This window comes from Anneissia japonica, unplaced genomic scaffold (assembly GCF_011630105.1).
Source record: "Anneissia japonica isolate Jap-2015-1 unplaced genomic scaffold, ASM1163010v1 scaffold288043_len311759_cov178, whole genome shotgun sequence".
Classification (NCBI taxonomy): domain Eukaryota; kingdom Metazoa; phylum Echinodermata; class Crinoidea; order Comatulida; family Comatulidae; genus Anneissia; species Anneissia japonica.
This window is the reverse complement of record NW_022720917.1, coordinates 1,574-21,517: the sequence shown is the minus strand read 5'-3', so window position 1 is coordinate 21,517 and position 19,944 is coordinate 1,574. Positions and strand designations below refer to the sequence as shown.

Below are 19,944 nucleotides of genomic sequence, written 5' to 3'. Positions count from 1 at the left end.
AAATTGGTAAGATATTTTCTTTATGTATCGATTTCCTGTTTTCTTTGTTGGTCAATGTTATAAAGCTGGGGGCCGACAGAATTCTATTAATGTTCTATCGAAAGTCTTACTATATGATCGAGTCGTACGGTATTGTTCTCACATGCGTTAAAATAAAGTCTGTAATAATTGGGTAGTACAATAAAGCTATCGATACAGCGGTCTAACTACATATTGATTGCAATAACTGTTTAACTGTGGGTGTTAATTCCTAAATAATCAAAATATACTTAAATTATTCAAACCGTGAATATTGGAGTTTTACAAATCTGTTTCCATATCAATCTGATAAGATTGATGGATTTGGTTGAAACCGAACATACCATTAGTAAAAATAACTTTTAGCTAAAACAGAAGGGTGAGCCATGGGTTTCGATCTTGTTTAACCAGTTGGAAACCCGGTTCCCATTCCTTTTAACATCACATCATGAAGGCATACACAGTATTCCGTCTAAATTTCTAGGTTTGGAAAAATATATAAATAGTAATGAAATCACACTGGTTTGTTTGTCTTTACAGCTAGCCATGCAGGTTTTTATTCTCCTTTTGATAGTCACCGCCATTAGTGCATCTCATTACCGTGGTGGGACCTTTAACTATAAAAAGCTGAACGATACGGCTGTAAGTAACTATTTTCGTTTTTTAAAATTTGGTATTTTATATGAATAGGTATAATTCCACATAAAAATAAAACAAGACGATTAGGGTTTAGCGATATTATGTATATTTTAAGTGCCGAATTTTTTGTACGATAGTTATTGCTCACTTCATTTTCATTGTGCGTAATAATTGAATATGCACCGTACTATAACTGCATGCAATAATTAAATAATACGTTCTTTGAATATAGGAAGTGGCTATTGTAACACGAGTCGAATGAATTTGGGCGGACGCAAAGGGGGGGGGCTTTAGTGGGGTGTATACTATTGTATTGTTGATATATTATTTTTATAATTGTAGAACCGGTAATTTGTTTTAATTGTGAGAAACTTATTAAGGATGTGATTAGGACAATACAATTTTATTAAGACAGTAGATAAAGTAGTCACAGCATAATAACCGCTGTTTGTTTTGTATAAAATACCGGTATAGGCCTTTTTCAATGATTCACAGTGCCCACAACGCTCCCACAATCGTGTTTTTTAATAAGTAAAATTTATTAGGCCAATAAGATGAACGTTATATTGATTTTACATTGGTCTTTAAATTGAAAATAGGCCCATTAAAATGATAATAATAACTTCTGTATATTTGTTTTGGTTCTTGTGTAGATCATAGAGCATAGAAACATATCAAATACGCTATATATTTATTAAGGATACATAGTTAACTGCTCATTAATAATAATAATAATAATAATATAATAATATAGTTATAATTGTAATGGTAATTATAATAATAATATAGTAATAATAATAATTTAGACTAGTAATAATTATAATGGTACCGTATAAGGCCTAATAATATTTTCAATAATAATGTCCATTATTATTACTCATTATTTTTAATCATTATTATTTATCTTTATTATTAATCATTATTATTAATTCATTTAATTCATTCAAGGATTTATGCAAAATTTACATATTTTATTTTTATTTTATCAATATCTTATATAATTATAACAATGACATTTCACGAAATATACATTGCGATTTAAGATTATTAACTATTATACTTAAAGATTAAAGTACGATGGAGACTAGCAGCGAAACGGTCATGGGGTGCGGAGTACGAATGCAAGTCGTTAGGACAACACATCGAAGGCGAATACAACGGTATGCTAAGATGTATCAACTGTGGGACAAAGCAGCTTGTTGCCGGCCCTCTAAATTACGAATGTATAAGCTTCAGTGAAGACCAAAACTGGAGCATGGTAGAAGGTGATACGATTTATGTTGCAGATCGTTCAAATTTTACTCTCGTGTAAGTGCCCATCCAATTACCAACGTATAAATTGTTACCAATTGGACATGCATCCGAAAATCTTTGATTCGTGAAAGGAAAACTTAAACAAATTTAAAAGAGCAGCACAATTGTAAATTACAAGATTAAATAAAACTTTTAAACTAATTAATAATTTTTAGACAATTATTTGAGTATATATATGCCTATATATACAGTATATATACATTTGTATTTTGTAATTGTTATATGTAAAAAATATGTATTTGTAATAGGAAATGATTGAAAAAGTACAAAATTCAAATAGCAATTGTTGCTTTTGTAATTTAATCAACATAAAAGTAGTAACTTATATAAAATACCATTTCATACAATACGTTTTGCTACTGCTACCAGCAAAAATAGCGTTAAACTACAATACTCAAACAGTATTGCTTCTGTTCAGCTACCAAGTAGAACCGGAAAGAAATTGTCGTATGTCAAGTAACTGGATTGACTTGGTCAACTATGGCATACGTCTCTGCTGGCGACTTGTCACCAAGGTAGATCTCACAAAGGATAACAACCACTCGCCTGTAGTCACCATGTTACCAGTATATACTGTACGATCTGGCTGTAAAAGCGTTATTCCTATCGAAGGTAAGATATGATTTGTATTTTTGAATATTTGGTTTCCTAAATATTTAGGAGTGTATGCATCAGCCAAATGTAGTACAATTGTTTATCAGTGTGATTAATCTGCTCAATAAACAATTTTAATTACTTGTGCAAATATAAAGATGTGGGTAACCCACATCTTTATATACGACTTTTCATGGATCTCGACCTGCTATGTAGGCCCTCTTTAGGCTAGACGCGCCTAGACGGTTGGAAGCGACGATCGAAGAAAAACGGTTAAGCAAGCCAAGGACTTCGCTAACTTCCATTCCTCAGTATTAAACTCCTTCCATTGATGGGCAGTGTCTAAAACTTTCTTCCAGCTTATCTCTGAAAAGATTGTAACCTTTTCGTCTGCAGTTGGCTCAACATGAATTACACAGGAGCCAGTGAGCTTCCATGACGGCCTAGGCTCCGACATGACACGTTGTTGTTTGTTGTTATTTCGCGACGTCATCAACGAGTACAATGCATTCATTATCCACCATCAACTAAACTGCCTGAAAGAAAAAAAATTGGTTCGTGTAGGAATCGAACACACAACCTCCATGTTTGCTATTCATTATCCACCATTAACTAAACTGCCTTAAAAAAAAACAAAAAAAAAACTGGGGAATCGAACCCACGACCTTAAAAAAATAAATAAAAATAAATTTAAAAAATAAAATAAAAAACTTGCCCCGTGTGGGAATCGAACCCACGATCGCTGAGTTTACTACCACTGATCCAGCATGACTAAACGGAGGGAGGTAAACCGCGGCCCCTAAGCCATAAATGCGATAAACCTAGTACCACACTAAGTACCAGTTAGTCAACTCTAATCCCACTATAAAAAAATTCTTCGTATATATACAATGCAGGTTAATATTACGCATGGTCATGGTGTCAAAAATGGGCTGTGGGCCAACAGGGTTTATTTTTTTGTCTAAAAATGTAGAGTTAAATTTATAATAGATTTTTGATTGTTACGATCTCCATAACTTACGCACTTTTTTTTAAATAGACAAAAATGTTTGAAAAATCAACGGGCATTCATCCTCCTTTTTTTCAGTAAGTCGGGGTCTTAGACCTGTCTCTTATACACATCTTGGTTGTGTGTTCGATTCCCACACGAACCATTTTTTTTTTTTTTTTTTTTTAATGCAGTTTAGTTGATGGTGGATAATGAATAGCAAAACCTGGTGGTTGTGTGTTCGATTCCTGCACGAACCATTTTTTTAAGGCAGTTTAGTTGATGGTGGATAATGAATAGCAAACCTGGTGGTTGTGTGTTCGATTCCCACACGAACCATTTTTTTTAAGGCAGTATAGTTGATGGTGGATAATGAATAGCAAACCTGGTGGTTGTGTGTTCGATTCCCACACGAACCATTTTTTTTTTTTTTTTGACCCGACGTCGGTAAACGTTTGAAATTTACAACCTCTAACCAACAAAGTACCGTGACGTTGGGACAACGTCTATAATCACATCCTAATATTTATTACAACCTCTTACCAACGCCTATAATTCCATCCTACTATTTACAACCTCTAACCAACGGTTGTAACCAACCTCCATTCCAAACTTATACCGACGTCGGGCCAACCGCGTTCTGTGACGTTGAGACAAGGTCTGTAATCACATTTAATATTTACAACGCGTCGGCCCAAAAACGGTGGTAACCAACGTCTATTTCAAACGTTTACCGACGTCGGGCCAACAAAGCACTATGACGTTGCGACAACGTCTTTAATTACATCTAATATTTACAACCTCTAACCAACGTCGGCCCAACGGTTGTAACCAACTTTCACTAACGTTTACCGATGTCGGGCCAACAAAGTACAAAGTCTGTTATCACATCCTAATATTTACAACCTCTAACCAACGTCGGGCCAACGGTTTCAACCAACCACCATTTCAAACGTTTACTGACGTCGGGCCAACAACGTACTGTGACGTTGAGACAACGTCTACAATCACATCTGATATTTACAACATCTAGCCAACGTTGGGCCAACGGTAGTACCAACCATCTTTTTAGTAGTTTGCCGACGTCGTGCCAGTAACAAATCGTGACGTTGTACCAACGTCCGTAGTCAGGCTGAATATTCAGAAAATCGACAAATACAGTATCATACGTTGGGCCAACGTGAAATTCCAATGTTGGTTTGACGTTACCTCTCCGACCAAATTTTGCAACCAAACACCAACATCAGATATCCGACCCCGACGCTTGCCAACGTTTACCAACGTTGGACCAACGTCGCTTTGCTAGCTGGGTTAGGTCAAAAGAATTAAAAATCATTAATATAATAATGCTTCCGCGGCTTGTGTTTTTACAGCTGTTGAATCGACGTATCAATACGGGTGCATGCGATAAATATTATGGATACGTGTTACGTTTTCTTTATAAATAACATAACGTAAAACGTAAAAGCCCTGGGCTTCTTCTTCTTCTTATATATTATTATATAACAATAAATAGGGCCACTGTAACATCAATCTGTATCATGGAGTGTATTAGCCGGTATTAAATCACTTAAACTTACTGTATAAACCAAGCGTGTTAATTTATTTTGTTCAAAGCACATGCTATCTTGGAAGAAGCCCATGGGCTTCTTTCCGAGATGGGCTTCTTTCCGAGGCTACTTTTGCAAAGTAAAAGGGGAGGGGGCTTCTTTTCAAAATGAATGCTGTTAATTTTGGGAATTATACTACTATATAACAATAAATAGGGCCACTGTAACATCAATCTGTATCATGGAGTGTATTAACCGGTATTAAATCACTTAAACGTACTGTATAAACCAAGCGTTTCTTAATTTATTTTGTTCAAAGCACAAGCTATCTTGAATCCGGAGCTGGGCGTCTGCTAAAGATGAAGCCCATTGGACTTGTATTCGAGGTTTTACGGTATATCTAGATAGGATAATCAGGCCAGCTGTTTCACTGAGCCCTCATAATAATAATAATAATAATAATAATAATAATAATAATAATAATAATAATAATAATAATAATAATAATAATAAAGAATAATAATAATAATAATAAGAATAATAATAATGAACCACCGGCTATCACCATTCCCTATTTAAGGCCAACAGATTTTTTTCATATTCTCCTGTTCACTGTTCCACTAGTGGTTTATCTCCAAATCCATATTCTTACATTAATTGCTTTAATTATTGATACTCTCCATACAAACTTGCATGAAATAATTATTAAGATAATCATGTCATCTTAATCGGATGTATTTGATATAATTGTTAGCCTCTGATCCAGACGGGCATGTTGTTCGTTGCCGATGGGCGAGCATGGCCAAGGGTGAGTGTCCTGTGCCAGTAGACGGAAACAGTGTATGTGAGAGTGCTACAGACAACGCTATTCTAGATAAGGTTCGTCAGCATTTATTTATTTACCTATAAAGGTGCATTTACACTGAATCTTAAAGCCTACCAAGGCGAATAGAAAATCGAACTAGTGTGTAGAATAGCGACGCTGGTGTTCAGCGCTTCGGAAACGTAGTCCGAATTTCGGTTCCGATCCTGGGTGACACCCCATACACTAGCAGCCTTCGCTCTAGAGAGCCAAAACTACTGGATTGCTCTGTCGAGTACGGGGTGCAGTTTTAGTAGATCTACACTTAATATTCAATACATTCATTTTCAATAATGACGTAAATTTGATTTTTATAGGACCGTTGCGAACTTGAGATTCCAGTGCTGGGTGAGGCGGGATGGTATGGAGCGTCTATCATGGTTGAAGACTTCATTGATAAAGATTCGACAGAACCGCTCAGTTCGGTTCCATTTCAATTTCTTCTGAACGTAACGCAACGTAAGGGTGCACTTCACTTTATCTTTGCAAGTAGCTACTCAAATCATTAGTTAGAAAATGTAAACCAGCTTGCTAACGTTTCAAGCATGAAAACTTTAAAAAAAATATATAGATGAAATAGAAGCCTCGGAGCACACTGCATCATCGCGATGTCGCATCGCCGACAGATCGGATTTGTTGAAAATCGATCCGCTTATTATACTGCCACCTGCGGTCATTGAGTGGACTGGCATTCGTCGGCGAGCTTGGCATAGCTTTAAATATAAGGATATAAAGACGTCGTTAAGGCTACGAGTTTGTATTACCTGGAATAGCCTCCATGCTTATGACTAAAGCCGGGCACTGCGCCCGACGGTCGTCGACCGACTCCATTCTATGGACAATGCAACGCATTAATAATAATAAATAAATTCGTCAGCAGAAGTTTGGCCGGCCGCCGGCTACCACAGTGTGTACCCTGTCTCTTATACACATCTAGATGTGTTATATACATATATACACCTCAATAATTACCATTTTTTCAATCACAGACGCGGTGACTACAGAACCAGTAGATAACGAGCCACCTGTCTTGATTTCTGAATTGTCAATTCCTCCTCCCGGTGCAAAATTCAGTAATAAGAAAGGAGACGAAGTTCCTGAAACGTGGAGTTTAACATTCACAAAACCAGTAGGGCCAAGAGTTTAAATAATTACTGTTCCCACTTTTGTTTATCTGTTCCGTTTCATGTTGTCCAGAAAGGCTCTCGTTTGTTTAGTGAACTTTAAAATATTATGAAATAATTCCTTACTTTTATATATTTTGATTTAGCTTTCAAATCAATATACTGATAAATTTGTTTTTATCTAATTAATGGTTTCCATACAATCGCTCCAGTGCTATCGCCGACAGCTTACGGTAATGCTGATTGGTTGGTCGAATCGGGAAGTCGGGGACTACTACGCAGTACAACGATTGCACTGAAATCACTGTAGCTATTGTATGTAAAACCAAGCTTAAAACGTTATCGCTAATACGCCAATAATCTTTGCATAAACTTTTCAACTGCATTTGTGTCGTAAACATTCAGCAAATCAGTGAAAACCTGTTCCAATCTATGCTTTGTTTGAAGTTGGAAAATCCATTGTTTATTGTTATTGACTGCATCCTAGGTTTTACTATTATCTAGAATACTAAATGATTTAGCGAGAAAAAGGTTAAATTATTAATTTTTAAACAATAACTTTGTGTTTAAATACGTGATCGTATGATAGCAAACGCTATTGCAAAGTATATTTTCTTATGGAAGCTTATATAAATCTATAAGACCTTAGTTCATTAAAACTACTTGCAAAGTTGAGCAAAAAATAATATTAATGTTATTGAAGTTAATTATACAAAGTTTCACCGTTCAGATTTATATCAATATTAAAAATGTCTAATTGAAAGTGCCATATTTTTTATTTAGTTCGACAGACCGAAAAAGCCTTCGTTTATCCGCCTCAAAGAAAGTGGCCACAAAAAGACAGAGGAAATTGCAAAATTTAATGTTGCTAATCTAAGAGAGGTTGTATTTGTGGACGGAAAACAAAGTTCAACCGTTGAATTCAAGCCACCATTGAAAAAATTAAAAGATGGTGTCCGCTACATAATTGAAGTTGATGCTGGAACAGCTATCGTCTTCCAACCTGACCCATGCGGAAATGCACCCGCAGAAAATCCAAATCCAATGTCAATGTATGGTTTTGAAACAAAATCTTGCAAATCTACGCCTCCACCAAAAATGTTGCCCACAGAATCTACACCTTCAGAAGGCAAGCCTATGACAAGAGGAAAAGCATGGCAAATCAAATTCAATACTAAGGTTTATATGTTTTATCTCGTCTATTTCTATGTAAATATAATATGCTATTCTTTATTGAGGGGTGCCGCTGTTAGCTTATGTTTTCTTTTTAAAGATAGGATATTTTGAAGTGATGTTAGGCTAGAGAATAATATTATATATTATAGAGTTTTACTACATTCTCAATTTTATGCATCCAAAAAAAATATTGTATGTTAAAGATGACTTAGGTCTTATCTGTTTTAAATTTAATTACATTCACTAAAATTATAAAATAAGAATACGTTAAATCATGCTTAGTTAGAAGGCGGCGTCTACAGTTCGCCTCCAATTAAAGACCTTCCTATAATTCCAAGACCACTCTATTCCGAGACCGCTTTTTAAAGTACCAACTACCAATCTTTAATCATTTAACACAAAGCTAACGTTTTAATTGAAGATCGAACCCCGAGACCAACAATTATACAGGACAGACTGTAATTTTCTTGGTTGGATTTAAACCACCGTAACCTATAATGATGTTCCTTTAGTGAATTTTATATGTATTTCTGATGTCTTGATGTTTTATGTCTGGGGCGTTTTCCCTTTGTTTGGACCTTGAGTCTGTGTAACCTGTCCTTTTGCTTCCTTTTTTATCTGTTTGTAAGTTGCAATAAATTGAATAAAGAAAAAAAAGTAGTGTTTCATGTGTTATTTTTATTATTATTCGGTCTGTATATTATTTATCATATATTGTTGACGGGCTTCATTACAGATTAAGCGTCCTTCGAATCCTGCTTTTATCAAAGTCATTAAGGCAGACGGCAATATTGAAGTTGCCAGTTTCGATACGTCCGACCCGACCCAAGTTGAGTTCCCGAGTGATGACGCAACTGTACTGCGGTACACACCGACGTTTGAAATGGAAGATGACAAACAATATTCGCTTTCTATTGGCAGTGGCATTGCAGTGGCTGCAAAGGCAGGGAAATGCAGAAACGACCGGAAAGTGAACGAGAATGTTCTGTCTCACTACAACTTTTTATCACGTGAGTAAATGTATGAATAGCAAACAAGAATTATATATGTGTATTATATATATATATATATATATATATATATATATATATTAATTATATGTAATCTTTGTTAACTAAATAAAATTAATAAATCCATTATTTATCACTTTCAACAGCGCCCCCACTAAAACCATATTCATCATGCGGCGAAAACAGTATGACGTTTTACGTACCTCATAAAGTAGTTAATAAAATGGATCCTACTCTACTCCATCTACACGATAAACGATGCAAAGCTGAAAGGCTTGACAAAGATTATTTGGTTATCACAACATTCTACGACGAATGTGCCACAAAGTCTAAGGTAAAATGACAGAGAAAGGAAGGATCAGAATTGATATATAGGCCTATTTTGTGTAAATAAGTGGTCGTACTAGTCTTTTAGAATAATGATTATATAACACGTTATATATTATATAATCAACAAAAATGAACATTTACATAATTTATTTAGGGACCGGATGTGAGGGCGTTTATTCGAGGGAGGCGTTAGTGTCTGATATGATTTTTTTAAAGTATATGCTTCTTTTATCCAACTGAATTTTAAGTTTTTTCAAATTTACTAGATGGTATCTTTAGGTAGTATGTTCCACTGCAATATATTATACATTATCGTTCTTCTTATTGTCTTTTACTCACACAGCGTTTGGGACCAAATTCTAGGCGTTACATAAACACACTTCGTAGCTCACCGAAACCTGTATTTGAAGGCGCGTCAGCAACAAGAGAAGTGCAAAAAGTGGACATACGATTTGTTTGTGACGTCACAGGTTCAGGAGTGAACGATCCCCGATACAACTCTAACAATGGTGTCGAAGGAAAGAAGTATTCTGGCAGCTCTAAAATGAAAACACATCTTGCGCTGTATACTGATGAAACCTTTACAGAGAAAACTACAACGAGATTCCCCAACGTCTCTTTCAGCAATACACTGTACTTTGCCGGCATAGCTGAAGATTCCAATAATCGACTGGAAATCGAAAGCTGCAGAGCTACGGCTAAGGACAAGACTTGCACTACAGATGATGAACCTTATGTCCTCATTGAGAACGGGTAGTTGTCTAACTTACTGGATTATTAGTACATGTCTCACGAGAAATATAAATAAATAAAATATTTATAGGCCTAAGCACGTAATGACAAAAGCAATTAAACAGATCTTTATGAGCTATCGTGCGCATGTGATGTGGTCTCTATGAAATCATGCCGACCCAATGACCATTGACCTTTAATTTTTTTTATTAATAATAATAAGGTGTATTATATCTTTTTGTTCTAACGTTTTAGTTTTTCGTTTTTTACTTATTTATTTTTGTCAACTGCATAAATCAGAACAGGATCCAACACTTTTACCGTTTTTACATATTTTTTGACACTCGGCGTTATGAGTCCACTGGAAATAGCGCGGTATAAATGAATATAGATATAGATATAAGGAGGTTGAGTAGGTAAGTGGGCTGTTGGAGTAGCAGTGCTTTATATTTTAAAATATATTTTGCTAAGCGTTGTATTTTGCACATATTCATATTCATACTTAAATATCGTTATTAAAATCTAATTTTTTTTAAAATATCAATGAAATGTAAACCAAACCTTTTAAATTTAAATACAGGTCTCCCTCAAATTAACGACCCTTACAATTAAAGACCACATCCAATCAAAGAACACTTTTCTGTTGACCCACATTAACAAATGTCTTTTACCTTTACTATTCTAATTAGATACCAAAGCTGCCCTAAAAGTAGTCGTTAATTGAAGGGAGACATGTATAGCCAATATATGTGTTAACAATACATTTTTAATGACAATACATTTAAAAATGACAGGCACTGACAATCTCAATGGACGGAATTACGTCGTCAGGAGGTGCGGATATGGATTCGTATAGGCCGACGATCGGGCGGCTGTGTGTGTGCATATACTGTATTATAGTAACGTTAGTGTTTCTACTTTCGGAATGAATTGGCAAATTTTGTAAATCATAAACCCTGCATTACTACTTTTTTAATGAATAATATCTCTTCGGCCAATGATAATTACTTGTTCTGTTATTTGCAGGTGTCCAGTAGATTCAACTGTGACGTTCCTCGACTCAAAGAAATCTCAAGTTAGGTTCAGTATATCTGCATTTGGAATCACTGAGAAGGGACTCGACCATGATGTAAGAAGTATTATTTATTTATTTATCTATAGGCTTTTATGATACAGTAATATAATAATATAATATGTAATTACTGTCTCTTATACACATCTAGATGTGTATAAGAGACAGATCCCCGATACAACCCTCATATACCCCCTTCATATGCTTCAACCCATTATGTACAAAATAAAATTATTAATAAATAATTATGAATTATGATGACGTAATATTCTATTGTGCACCTATACCAGCATACTCTCTACTTACAGGTCTCCCTCAAATTAACGACCCTTACAATTAAAGACCACATCCAATCAAAGAACACTTTTCTGTTGACCCACATTAACAAATGTCTTTTACCTTTACTATTCTAATTAGATACCAAAGCTGCCCTAAAAGTAGTCGTTAATTGAAGGGAGACATGTATAGCCAATATATGTGTTAAAAATACATTTTTAATGACAATACATTTAAAAATGACAGGCACTGACAATCTCAGTGGACGGAATTACGTCGTCAGGAGGTGCGGATATGGATTCGTATAGGCCGACAATCGGGCGGCTGTGTGTGTGCCTATACTGTATTATAGTAACGTTAGTGTTTCTACTTTCGGAATGAATTGGCCAATTTTTAAAAAATCATAAACCCTGCATTACTACTTTTGTAATGAATAATATCTCTTCGGCCAATGATAATTACTTGTTCTGTTATTTGCAGGTGTCCAGTAGATTCAACTGTGACGTTCCTCGACTCAAAGAAATCTCAAGTTAGGTTCAGTATATCTGCATTTGGAATCACTGAGAAGGGACTCGACCATGATGTAAGAAGTATTATTTATTTATTTATCTATAGGCTTTTATGATACAGTAATATAATAATATAATATGTAATTATGTGTTAGTCTTGATTTAGCGCATATCTTTATTGGCAGACTCTCTACGTAAGTAATTGATTAACTGTAAAAAATTAGATGTGGTGGATCCAGGGGTTTTGAAAGCAGAGGTGGATTTAGAGGGGGCTGAAGCGCCCCCTTTTTTGAAGGTAAAAAAGAGGTTATTTTCGGGCGTTTGGAACCCTAGGGTAGTATTATCTATCGGCCCCACTTTCGGCCCCCCTTTTTGGACATCTCTGGATCCGCCCCTGATAAGAGGTGCTCTTTTACCCCATTCCTCACAATCCTTCCTGCGGTGGCGGTAGCAGCAACATATTACAGAATTTTAACATGGAACATCAAAACAACACAAATTACATGTGTAAATTTAATCTATACAGACGTCATCAAACATAATACCATGGTGTTAAGATAACACCTTCATCGCAATGGAATTTTGTTAGTCAATTTGACTTTTTTTACAAAACTGTATAAATTTAAACGTATGCATAAGATCTAAATATTAGATTTTTGCAAACGTAAGTGTAACGATGATATCTACAATAGATAATATCTATAAAGCATAAGCTCGTTTAGATTAAGATAATGTTAGCTGTACCCTGGATCTGTTAAGGCGTAGCCCCAGTAGCCCGGCACTACTATAGAAGGGGAAGCCTGCCTATCGAAACTGCCTTTTTTCATGAAGAGGGACAAATACATTTAACCTTCAAGGCTAGACGCGTGAGAGGATCTTTGCTTAGCTCAACCTCGAGGAATGAGACAATGGTGGAAAAGCGTTGGTTTGTATAAGTATAGTGATAATAGCCTATTATTATTGATAAGTTGATAGTGATGATTCTTGATGTTTGTTTTTTGTAAATTTGTTTTTGTATTGTCGAGGGCCCCTTAAAATCAGCTCACGCTGAATGGGTCACCCTCTCGAAATATGGTTGAATAAATAAATAAATAAATAAATTATGCCAATGGCATTGACATTCACATTGATGTTGGCAGTGGCAATATACAGTACCACTGATATTGACGTTGACAATATTGAATTTTGGGTAATGCAATGCTGAATCTGAATCAATACTGACAGAGGACCCACTAGGGTATATGCAAGTATTATAGGTGTTAATAATTATAAGATTTACTTATTAAAAGTATATCTGACTGGTAAATGACATTGACCTTAAGATTGAAAATGATTTTGATAATAATAGTAATAATCATTAGAATGATAAATAATTATAATAATTATTAGGCCTATATTAACAATAGCAATATTTTAGTAAACAGCAGGGGAGGATCCAGAAGGGGAACGTGCCCCCTCCCACCCTCCGTTTTAACACCATTTTTGCATATTTCAATGTATATCAGTGACATGTGTTACTAATTTATCTATTTTGAAACTGTTGTGCTCCCCACCCCCACCCCCGCCTTTTGAAAAATTCTGGATCCGCACCTGAACAGTAATAAACCTCTGTTATATAAAATGCGCATTATATTAGTAAATCTACACCAAATATAAGTCTTGATAGATTCATATTTTTAGATCAACGGTAGAAACATTTAATAATAACCGGTAATTATTTTATTATATTAATATATTAGGTGATTGTGCGTTGCCGGATGATAGCGTGTGACTCTGAAAACTCGGCCGATTGTGATAAACTGCAAACTGCTAGGAAATCATGCGGACCACCAAAAGGATAAGCTTGGATAGCACCAGACCCCAGGTTTTTCTGCCTACCAAGTCACACAAATGTATGTCGTATCAATGAAGCAAAAATATAAAGGAAATCTTTATTGGCCGACTCTCCACATAGGAAATAGGCCTAAGCGTACAAAGCTCAGGAATTTGAAGAAACCCATGGTTATACACTAAATTCAGTTTCCAGCCATTTATTTGTGCATAAGTCATAGATATCTTATTCCCACTATACATATATAGTTTAATACATTACTACAACTGGTTGTTTCTGTTTCATTTTTTTAAAATGCTATTATGCTTATCACAAACCTCGTTTGAGTTAATAAAGCACATTTCTAAATCTCTAATTAAACTGGCCACATACCATTTCAACATGAACATTTGAGCCTATGCATATTCATTCTCTGTACGAATTATTTCATATGAAGACCTATAACAAAAATATATCTAAATATCAAAATATAAGCCAAAATGTCGGAAGCACAATCTACGAACTCCTGTCTCTTATACACATCTTAATGAATTTCACGACGATGTTTGACCATTTACATGTCAACATGAATTCTATTTAACTCGTTTATGTCACAAGTCGCCTAAAAAATACAAGTCGTTGTAGCTGAGGTGTTCGTCATCAATTCCAGAATTAAGAATTAAAATTCCACTATCGTCAAAATGACTCTTGAACCTGATTAGTCGGTTTCATGTTATAATAGGTAAGTATAACTTGTTTAGTCATCCCCAACTTTCGGTTAGTCAATATTACAGCGGTCATTTCTCTCTATCTTTACCTTCTCCACTCTTGCTATAGGAATTTGCAGGCCAATTTTGTTTAGCACCACAATTACTTACTCTATCATTCTTGGCAGTCTCGAATACCATGATACACTAGACCCATTGATTTATGCTTTGTAAAATGTTAATTGTTGAAATATAGCAATGAATAAATGATGAAAAGTTTTCCACAACAAATTCAATTCAATGAAATATACCTTCATAATTTGCATATTATCGGCATTTATTTTCAAGAATTTAAATATAAATCAAACGGTTCTTTTACTTACTATAGCCGGTTTCACGTTCATATCATTTCAAATAACAATTCAAAGTTATAACATAGGTCATTAAGATAATTGCACGGTTTATTCGCTAATTTCGTCAGTCTATTGTCAGTGCATGTAAATATTATCAATTAATAAAATGTTCTCCAGGTATTATTTCAATTTATCAAAAATCCTCAAAGCAGAATTTGCAGTAGTGTATCAGGTGTGTAGAATAGTAGAATGGAAGCGAGATGTGTGCTAATCGCATTGTGACTTGGACGTCTAGCCCTTGCGTGCAGGACAATTTCTACTCTTTCGCATCAGTTCCTCGCATTCAGATGCGTTCTTGCTGTCACAAGCAATCATTCGACACCGTACAATTACCTACATACGTATACAAAATACAGTTAGTCAATAAAATTAACAAAAGAAAAGTAAATAGGTAAATAGTTGACTACAAAATAGGTTATATGGCTAAATAATTTTCAAAATGAAGAGAAGATTAATTTAATTTGATTACATAAATATATTCAACTTTGCTTCTCCTGATGTAATCTTCAATCGAACATATTACTTAAATGGTTGGTTGCATAATTTGATGATAACGTAACATACATTCCAGAGAATGTATGGACAAATAAGTGACAGAAATTATTATAAATAACAAATATATAAATAAATATAGATAAGCATAATAAAACATGAAAATATTTCTTACATTGTGGTCTAATCCTTTCTGGATCATTCCAAATGACGTGATGCTAAATCTCTTTTGGCTTCCAGATCCACTGATTCTCACAGTTGGATCAACGGGGCAACTGTTAAGTACAACAGAAATGTTATTGTTTTTTTACAATACGAACTCCAGTTAATATGCTGATAAAAATATTTCTGGTGAATTCTGTACTATATATAACGTTGAATTGATGATTTTGCTGAACGGTTTCTAGTAAAACTATACGCAGTGTGGCAATCATTATTGTCAGTAGAATATATAGTACCTAAATTTTGCTATAGAACTGTTATAAAGTATGGTATGCTTTGTTGTGATATAAATCTGATGTGAAGTTTTTAGAAACTTTAAAAAAAAGAAAATACAAAACATAAAAATATGACTTATTGTACCAACAATTCATGGATGGCTTGTTTTTGGAAGACAATTCCGTTGTTATGCTGTAAGTGGCATAATATAGACTGGTATAGTAATATATCTATTAAGAATACAGGATCCGGTAGTGTTGGCAGACATAAAGGTGTAAGTAATGATAATGGTGATTGTTAATGCAAATCATTTCGTTAAATACAACTTACCCATTGTCAATAAATACATATGGATTATCGTATTTAGTGCATGTCTTGTCTTTAGCAAAAGCACGGCAGCTCTCGATCTCCAATTGGTGGGCTGAGTTTTCGGCATGTCCGGCAAAGTATAACACGTCAGTAAAAGAGACGTTGGGGAATCTATTTGCTACAACTCTGGAGTAAGAACTGTCGCTGTACAGAGAAAGGTAGGTCCTCATGTTACCAGAGTTAGTGAATTTTGTGGTCTCCACACCGTTATTCGAGTTGTATTGGTTGTCATTTACACCTGTACCAGTGATGTCACAAACAAACTTGAGGTCAACCTTGTGTGGCTTTCGTGTCGCTGGTGCACCAGAAAATATTGGTTTTGGATCGCTTCGAAGGGTATTAATGTATCGCATTTTATTCTGACTCAGGCGCTATGAAAGTAAATCAAACAGTAGATGATGTATCAACAAAGGTAGGAGAGTTTTTGCAAAGTTACTAAGAGGCATTTTGTAATGGTGTCACACCGTTACCTATTATTAAGCATATGACTGAGCCTTACCTTCGACTTGGTTCCACATTCATGAAAAAATGTTGTGACTGACATAAATTTGGAATTTCGGCTCTTGGCAGTGCAGCTGGGATCATGGAGATGTAGAAGTTCTGGTGCCATGTCATCTACATACTTGTGTGGAACATGGAAAGTCATGCTGTAATCACCACAGTCGACGTATGGTTCTGGTGGAGGTGCTATAAATAATAATTTACAAAATATCAGCATTTGTATTATTATCAAAGACAAGTTGTGGCTCTATCATGACTTAATATTTCAAATTGTGGTAATCAGTAATAATTACGTCTCCCCCTCCCTCAATTTCAAGGATGCCGAAAAGATTGCAGCCTTGCCCTGTCAGCTAAACTGACTGTAGTGTGTGTGCAAAACTGGACCAATAGTTGGAACCCTGTATTAATTGCTGCTTCAATTCAAACGCTGCTCTGTTCGTATTACAGCTTAATTGCTGATATACAAGTAACAATAGCACATCAACTTTCGCATGATACGTTTAAGCCGTTGGTTGGATCTGCACATCAAAGAATGCAGAACACCCTTCGGATATATAATGAGTAGGCGATACAATTGTCTCCCGGTACTGCCCCGGTTCGACACAAGAAGTAACACACTAATACAAGTCTCCTGACTTAGATGGTTATCCTAGGTACTTTTCTCTTCACAAATATCCTATCCTATCTTTCTGTCAAAAAAGTTTCGTCAGTAGACGTGGACTTTCGTCTGAAACTTCCTCCAACCCACTGTAGCTTAAATGTCCCATCAATTTGTATCACCAAATAAACGGTAAGAATTGGTAAAGATATTTAAATTTCGACAGACGTAAGAGAATAAATGCAACAATTTTAAAGAATTACTGAATGAGCGTTGCGAACATAAACTTTTAACAATATTAGAATCGAAAATATATTAATTTCGAATTTGAAATTAAAGAAAAATTGTAAGTTTGACATACGAGATTTGAATCCCCAGCTGGTAGATGGATTAGGCTTCATGGCTACTCCGCCTACAAGATTGTTCATTTCGCTTCGACATGGCTGAGCGTTGACTGCCATTACTACGCCTGGACCAAGTTTAAGAGTAAATTTCATTCCATCTTCTATTCCTGCCGGTTTGTCGAAACGAAGAATAGTCTGATCGTCTGATGGGAACTCTACCTGACCTGCTTTCGAGGCATCGTATTTAGCCAATAGATTTTTGCTTGGAAGCTCAAGTATCTTAATGAAGGCGGATTCTGTTGGACGAACAATCTGAAAGCAAATTATATTATTGGTGAATTTTAACGAAATAATTTTTAAGTAGGCCATATATAACAAGAAAATAAGAAGTGTCAGATACCAACGAGTACTTATTCACATTAGTCCTATTATATAACATTTTTAATTGTTAATATCAAAGTAACATTCTCTTTTTAGGCCTACAAAACTTTGCAGAAACGCTCGTTGGTATTTTTTAGCACTGGTTACTTTTTTACACATGTTGAACACCACGTCAAAATATTCTCCAATTTCCCAACGAATAACTAGAGTTTAAATTCAAGTTAAATATCTTGTTTTTATTACAATACTAGTGATTTTTCGCTCTTTTTTGGGAAAGGGGACTTGAGGTTTCTTGATAACATATTATTCCGAATCTATACTTCAGAAAGGACTAACAAGAGTTGAATGCTGAATATTAAAAGCAGTAGGCCAGTGATACAATAGAAATTCCAATTCTCCCAACGTAATCTTTTGTTTATCTAGAAAGCTATTTTTTCAGAGAGTAGTTTAAGCACTCAGACCTGTGTGCTCATGTGCATTTATAAACAAGTATAAATTGCCGCCATGTCATGGTGTAGAGAGAGGCTGTCACCATTACATGCAGAAGAATATAAATTGCTGCCATGGCACTGAATAGGAAAAATGAATAATGAGACATAAACAGTGACATTATTACCTTCTTGTTGAACTTGATATGCCATACCCTTTCATTAGCAGTCTCAAAGTCTGGCGAGGGGATCGATTCATCTGGAATTGCTTGCGGTGGTGGTTTAGGCTTGCATTCGGCAGTCATAAATAGGAACATCGCGCCTGCATTTTCGGTAGCTGCTGGGGCGTTACCGCATGGATCTGGTTTGTAAACAATGGCTGTACCAGCGTCAACTTCAACCATATACGTCACGCCATCTTTGAGCTTATCAATTGGAGGATTAAACTCAATTCTGGCACTTGTTCTACCATCCAAGAAAGTAACTTCTCTTTTATCCGCAACGTTGAATTTGGCCAGTTCCTTCATTTTAGATCCCTGTTGGTACCTAACGTGGACGTATAAGCTGGTTTGCGTGGCCGAGCCACCTTTGTTTGAAAAAAAGTAAATACAATTTAGCACAATGATGAAATATTCTACAGATAAACATATTTGAAGCAATTGTATTCAAAATACCGTATTACTAAATATGATGAGTGCATCTATCATAACGTAGCTTCTTATTAAGGTAATGTATATTAGGTCTATTATTGGGGTCATGGATTGAGGTAGAAACATTTATAATCGCTGGTAATTATAAACGATTTTAAGTTTATTTTTAAGTTAAGTATATATATATATATATATATATATATATATATATATATATAAAATGTACATAAATAAAAGAAAAATCTATGTTATGTTGAACTGATTGAATTAAAATGACAAAAAGCATAGCTTTGCGCTCTATCTTACAGGTTTATTGAAGACCAGTCTCCATGTCGAGGGCATTTTGGCCTCTCCTTTTCTGTTGCCATATACTCTGCCTGGAACTGGGATGGCTTTATCCATGAGCAATTCCGCGGGCTCAGCTTCATCTTTGTCTTTGGAAAGGGATTCTGTAAAATGAAATATAAATATTATTATTATTGATTTAATTACAGATTAATGTATTTCTATATTTATTCCTTTTGACCAACAAGATATCCTGCGTACAATCACCAAATTGACGAGCTGTTGACGACGACCAACGTACTGACCAATTAAATTATTCAGCCTTCTTCTGACA

The 19,944-nt window shown here is 35.1% G+C and overlaps 3 protein-coding genes across 3 annotated transcripts; 2 read left to right on the top strand and 1 right to left on the bottom strand.

Annotated features, from left to right (window-relative positions):
• Positions 1-562: 562 nt before the first annotated feature.
• LOC117111444 lies at positions 563-6,489 on the top strand. The gene is made up of 5 exons (XM_033254364.1): positions 563-660; positions 1,724-1,965; positions 2,390-2,583; positions 5,858-5,982; positions 6,283-6,489. Exons 1-5 carry the CDS (start codon positions 565-567, stop codon positions 6,472-6,474), a joined length of 849 nt encoding a protein of 282 aa, XP_033110255.1. The 5' UTR covers positions 563-564; the 3' UTR covers positions 6,475-6,489.
• A 413-nt stretch (positions 6,490-6,902) lies between these two features.
• LOC117111438 lies at positions 6,903-14,411 on the top strand. Its single transcript, XM_033254358.1, has 7 exons — positions 6,903-7,094; positions 7,873-8,268; positions 9,002-9,275; positions 9,422-9,609; positions 9,949-10,358; positions 11,364-11,466; positions 13,934-14,411. Exons 1-7 carry the CDS (start codon positions 6,903-6,905, stop codon positions 14,033-14,035), a joined length of 1,665 nt encoding a protein of 554 aa, XP_033110249.1. The 3' UTR covers positions 14,036-14,411.
• Positions 14,412-15,027: 616 nt separating this feature from the next.
• On the bottom strand, positions 15,028-19,800 carry LOC117111422. The gene is made up of 7 exons (XM_033254330.1): positions 19,632-19,800; positions 18,864-19,261; positions 17,884-18,178; positions 16,923-17,110; positions 16,385-16,794; positions 15,792-15,891; positions 15,028-15,457 (listed from the first exon to the last, which is right to left on the bottom strand). The coding sequence occupies exons 2-7, from the start codon at positions 19,200-19,202 to the stop codon at positions 15,356-15,358; spliced, it is 1,434 nt and encodes a 477-aa protein (XP_033110221.1). The 5' UTR covers positions 19,203-19,261; positions 19,632-19,800; the 3' UTR covers positions 15,028-15,355.
• Positions 19,801-19,944: the final 144 nt, after the last annotated feature.

Coding starts and splice junctions, on each gene's coding strand:
- LOC117111444 (XM_033254364.1), top strand. CDS start 565: ATGCAGGTTTTTATTCTCCTTTTGATAGTCACCGCCATTAGTGCATCT. Junction 661..1,723: donor AAAAGCTGAACGATACGGCT/GTAAGTAACTAT, acceptor TTATACTTAAAG/ATTAAAGTACGATGGAGACT. Junction 5,983..6,282: donor ACAACGCTATTCTAGATAAG/GTTCGTCAGCAT, acceptor TGATTTTTATAG/GACCGTTGCGAACTTGAGAT.
- LOC117111438 (XM_033254358.1), top strand. CDS start 6,903: ATGTGTTATATACATATATACACCTCAATAATTACCATTTTTTCAATC. Junction 8,269..9,001: donor AAATCAAATTCAATACTAAG/GTTTATATGTTT, acceptor GCTTCATTACAG/ATTAAGCGTCCTTCGAATCC. Junction 9,610..9,948: donor AATGTGCCACAAAGTCTAAG/GTAAAATGACAG, acceptor TTACTCACACAG/CGTTTGGGACCAAATTCTAG.
- LOC117111422 (XM_033254330.1), bottom strand. CDS start 19,202: ATGAAGGAACTGGCCAAATTCAACGTTGCGGATAAAAGAGAAGTTACT. Junction 18,179..18,863: donor ATATCAAGTTCAACAAGAAG/GTAATAATGTCA, acceptor ATTTGCTTTCAG/ATTGTTCGTCCAACAGAATC. Junction 17,111..17,883: donor CAGCTGGGGATTCAAATCTC/GTATGTCAAACT, acceptor TATTATTTATAG/CACCTCCACCAGAACCATAC.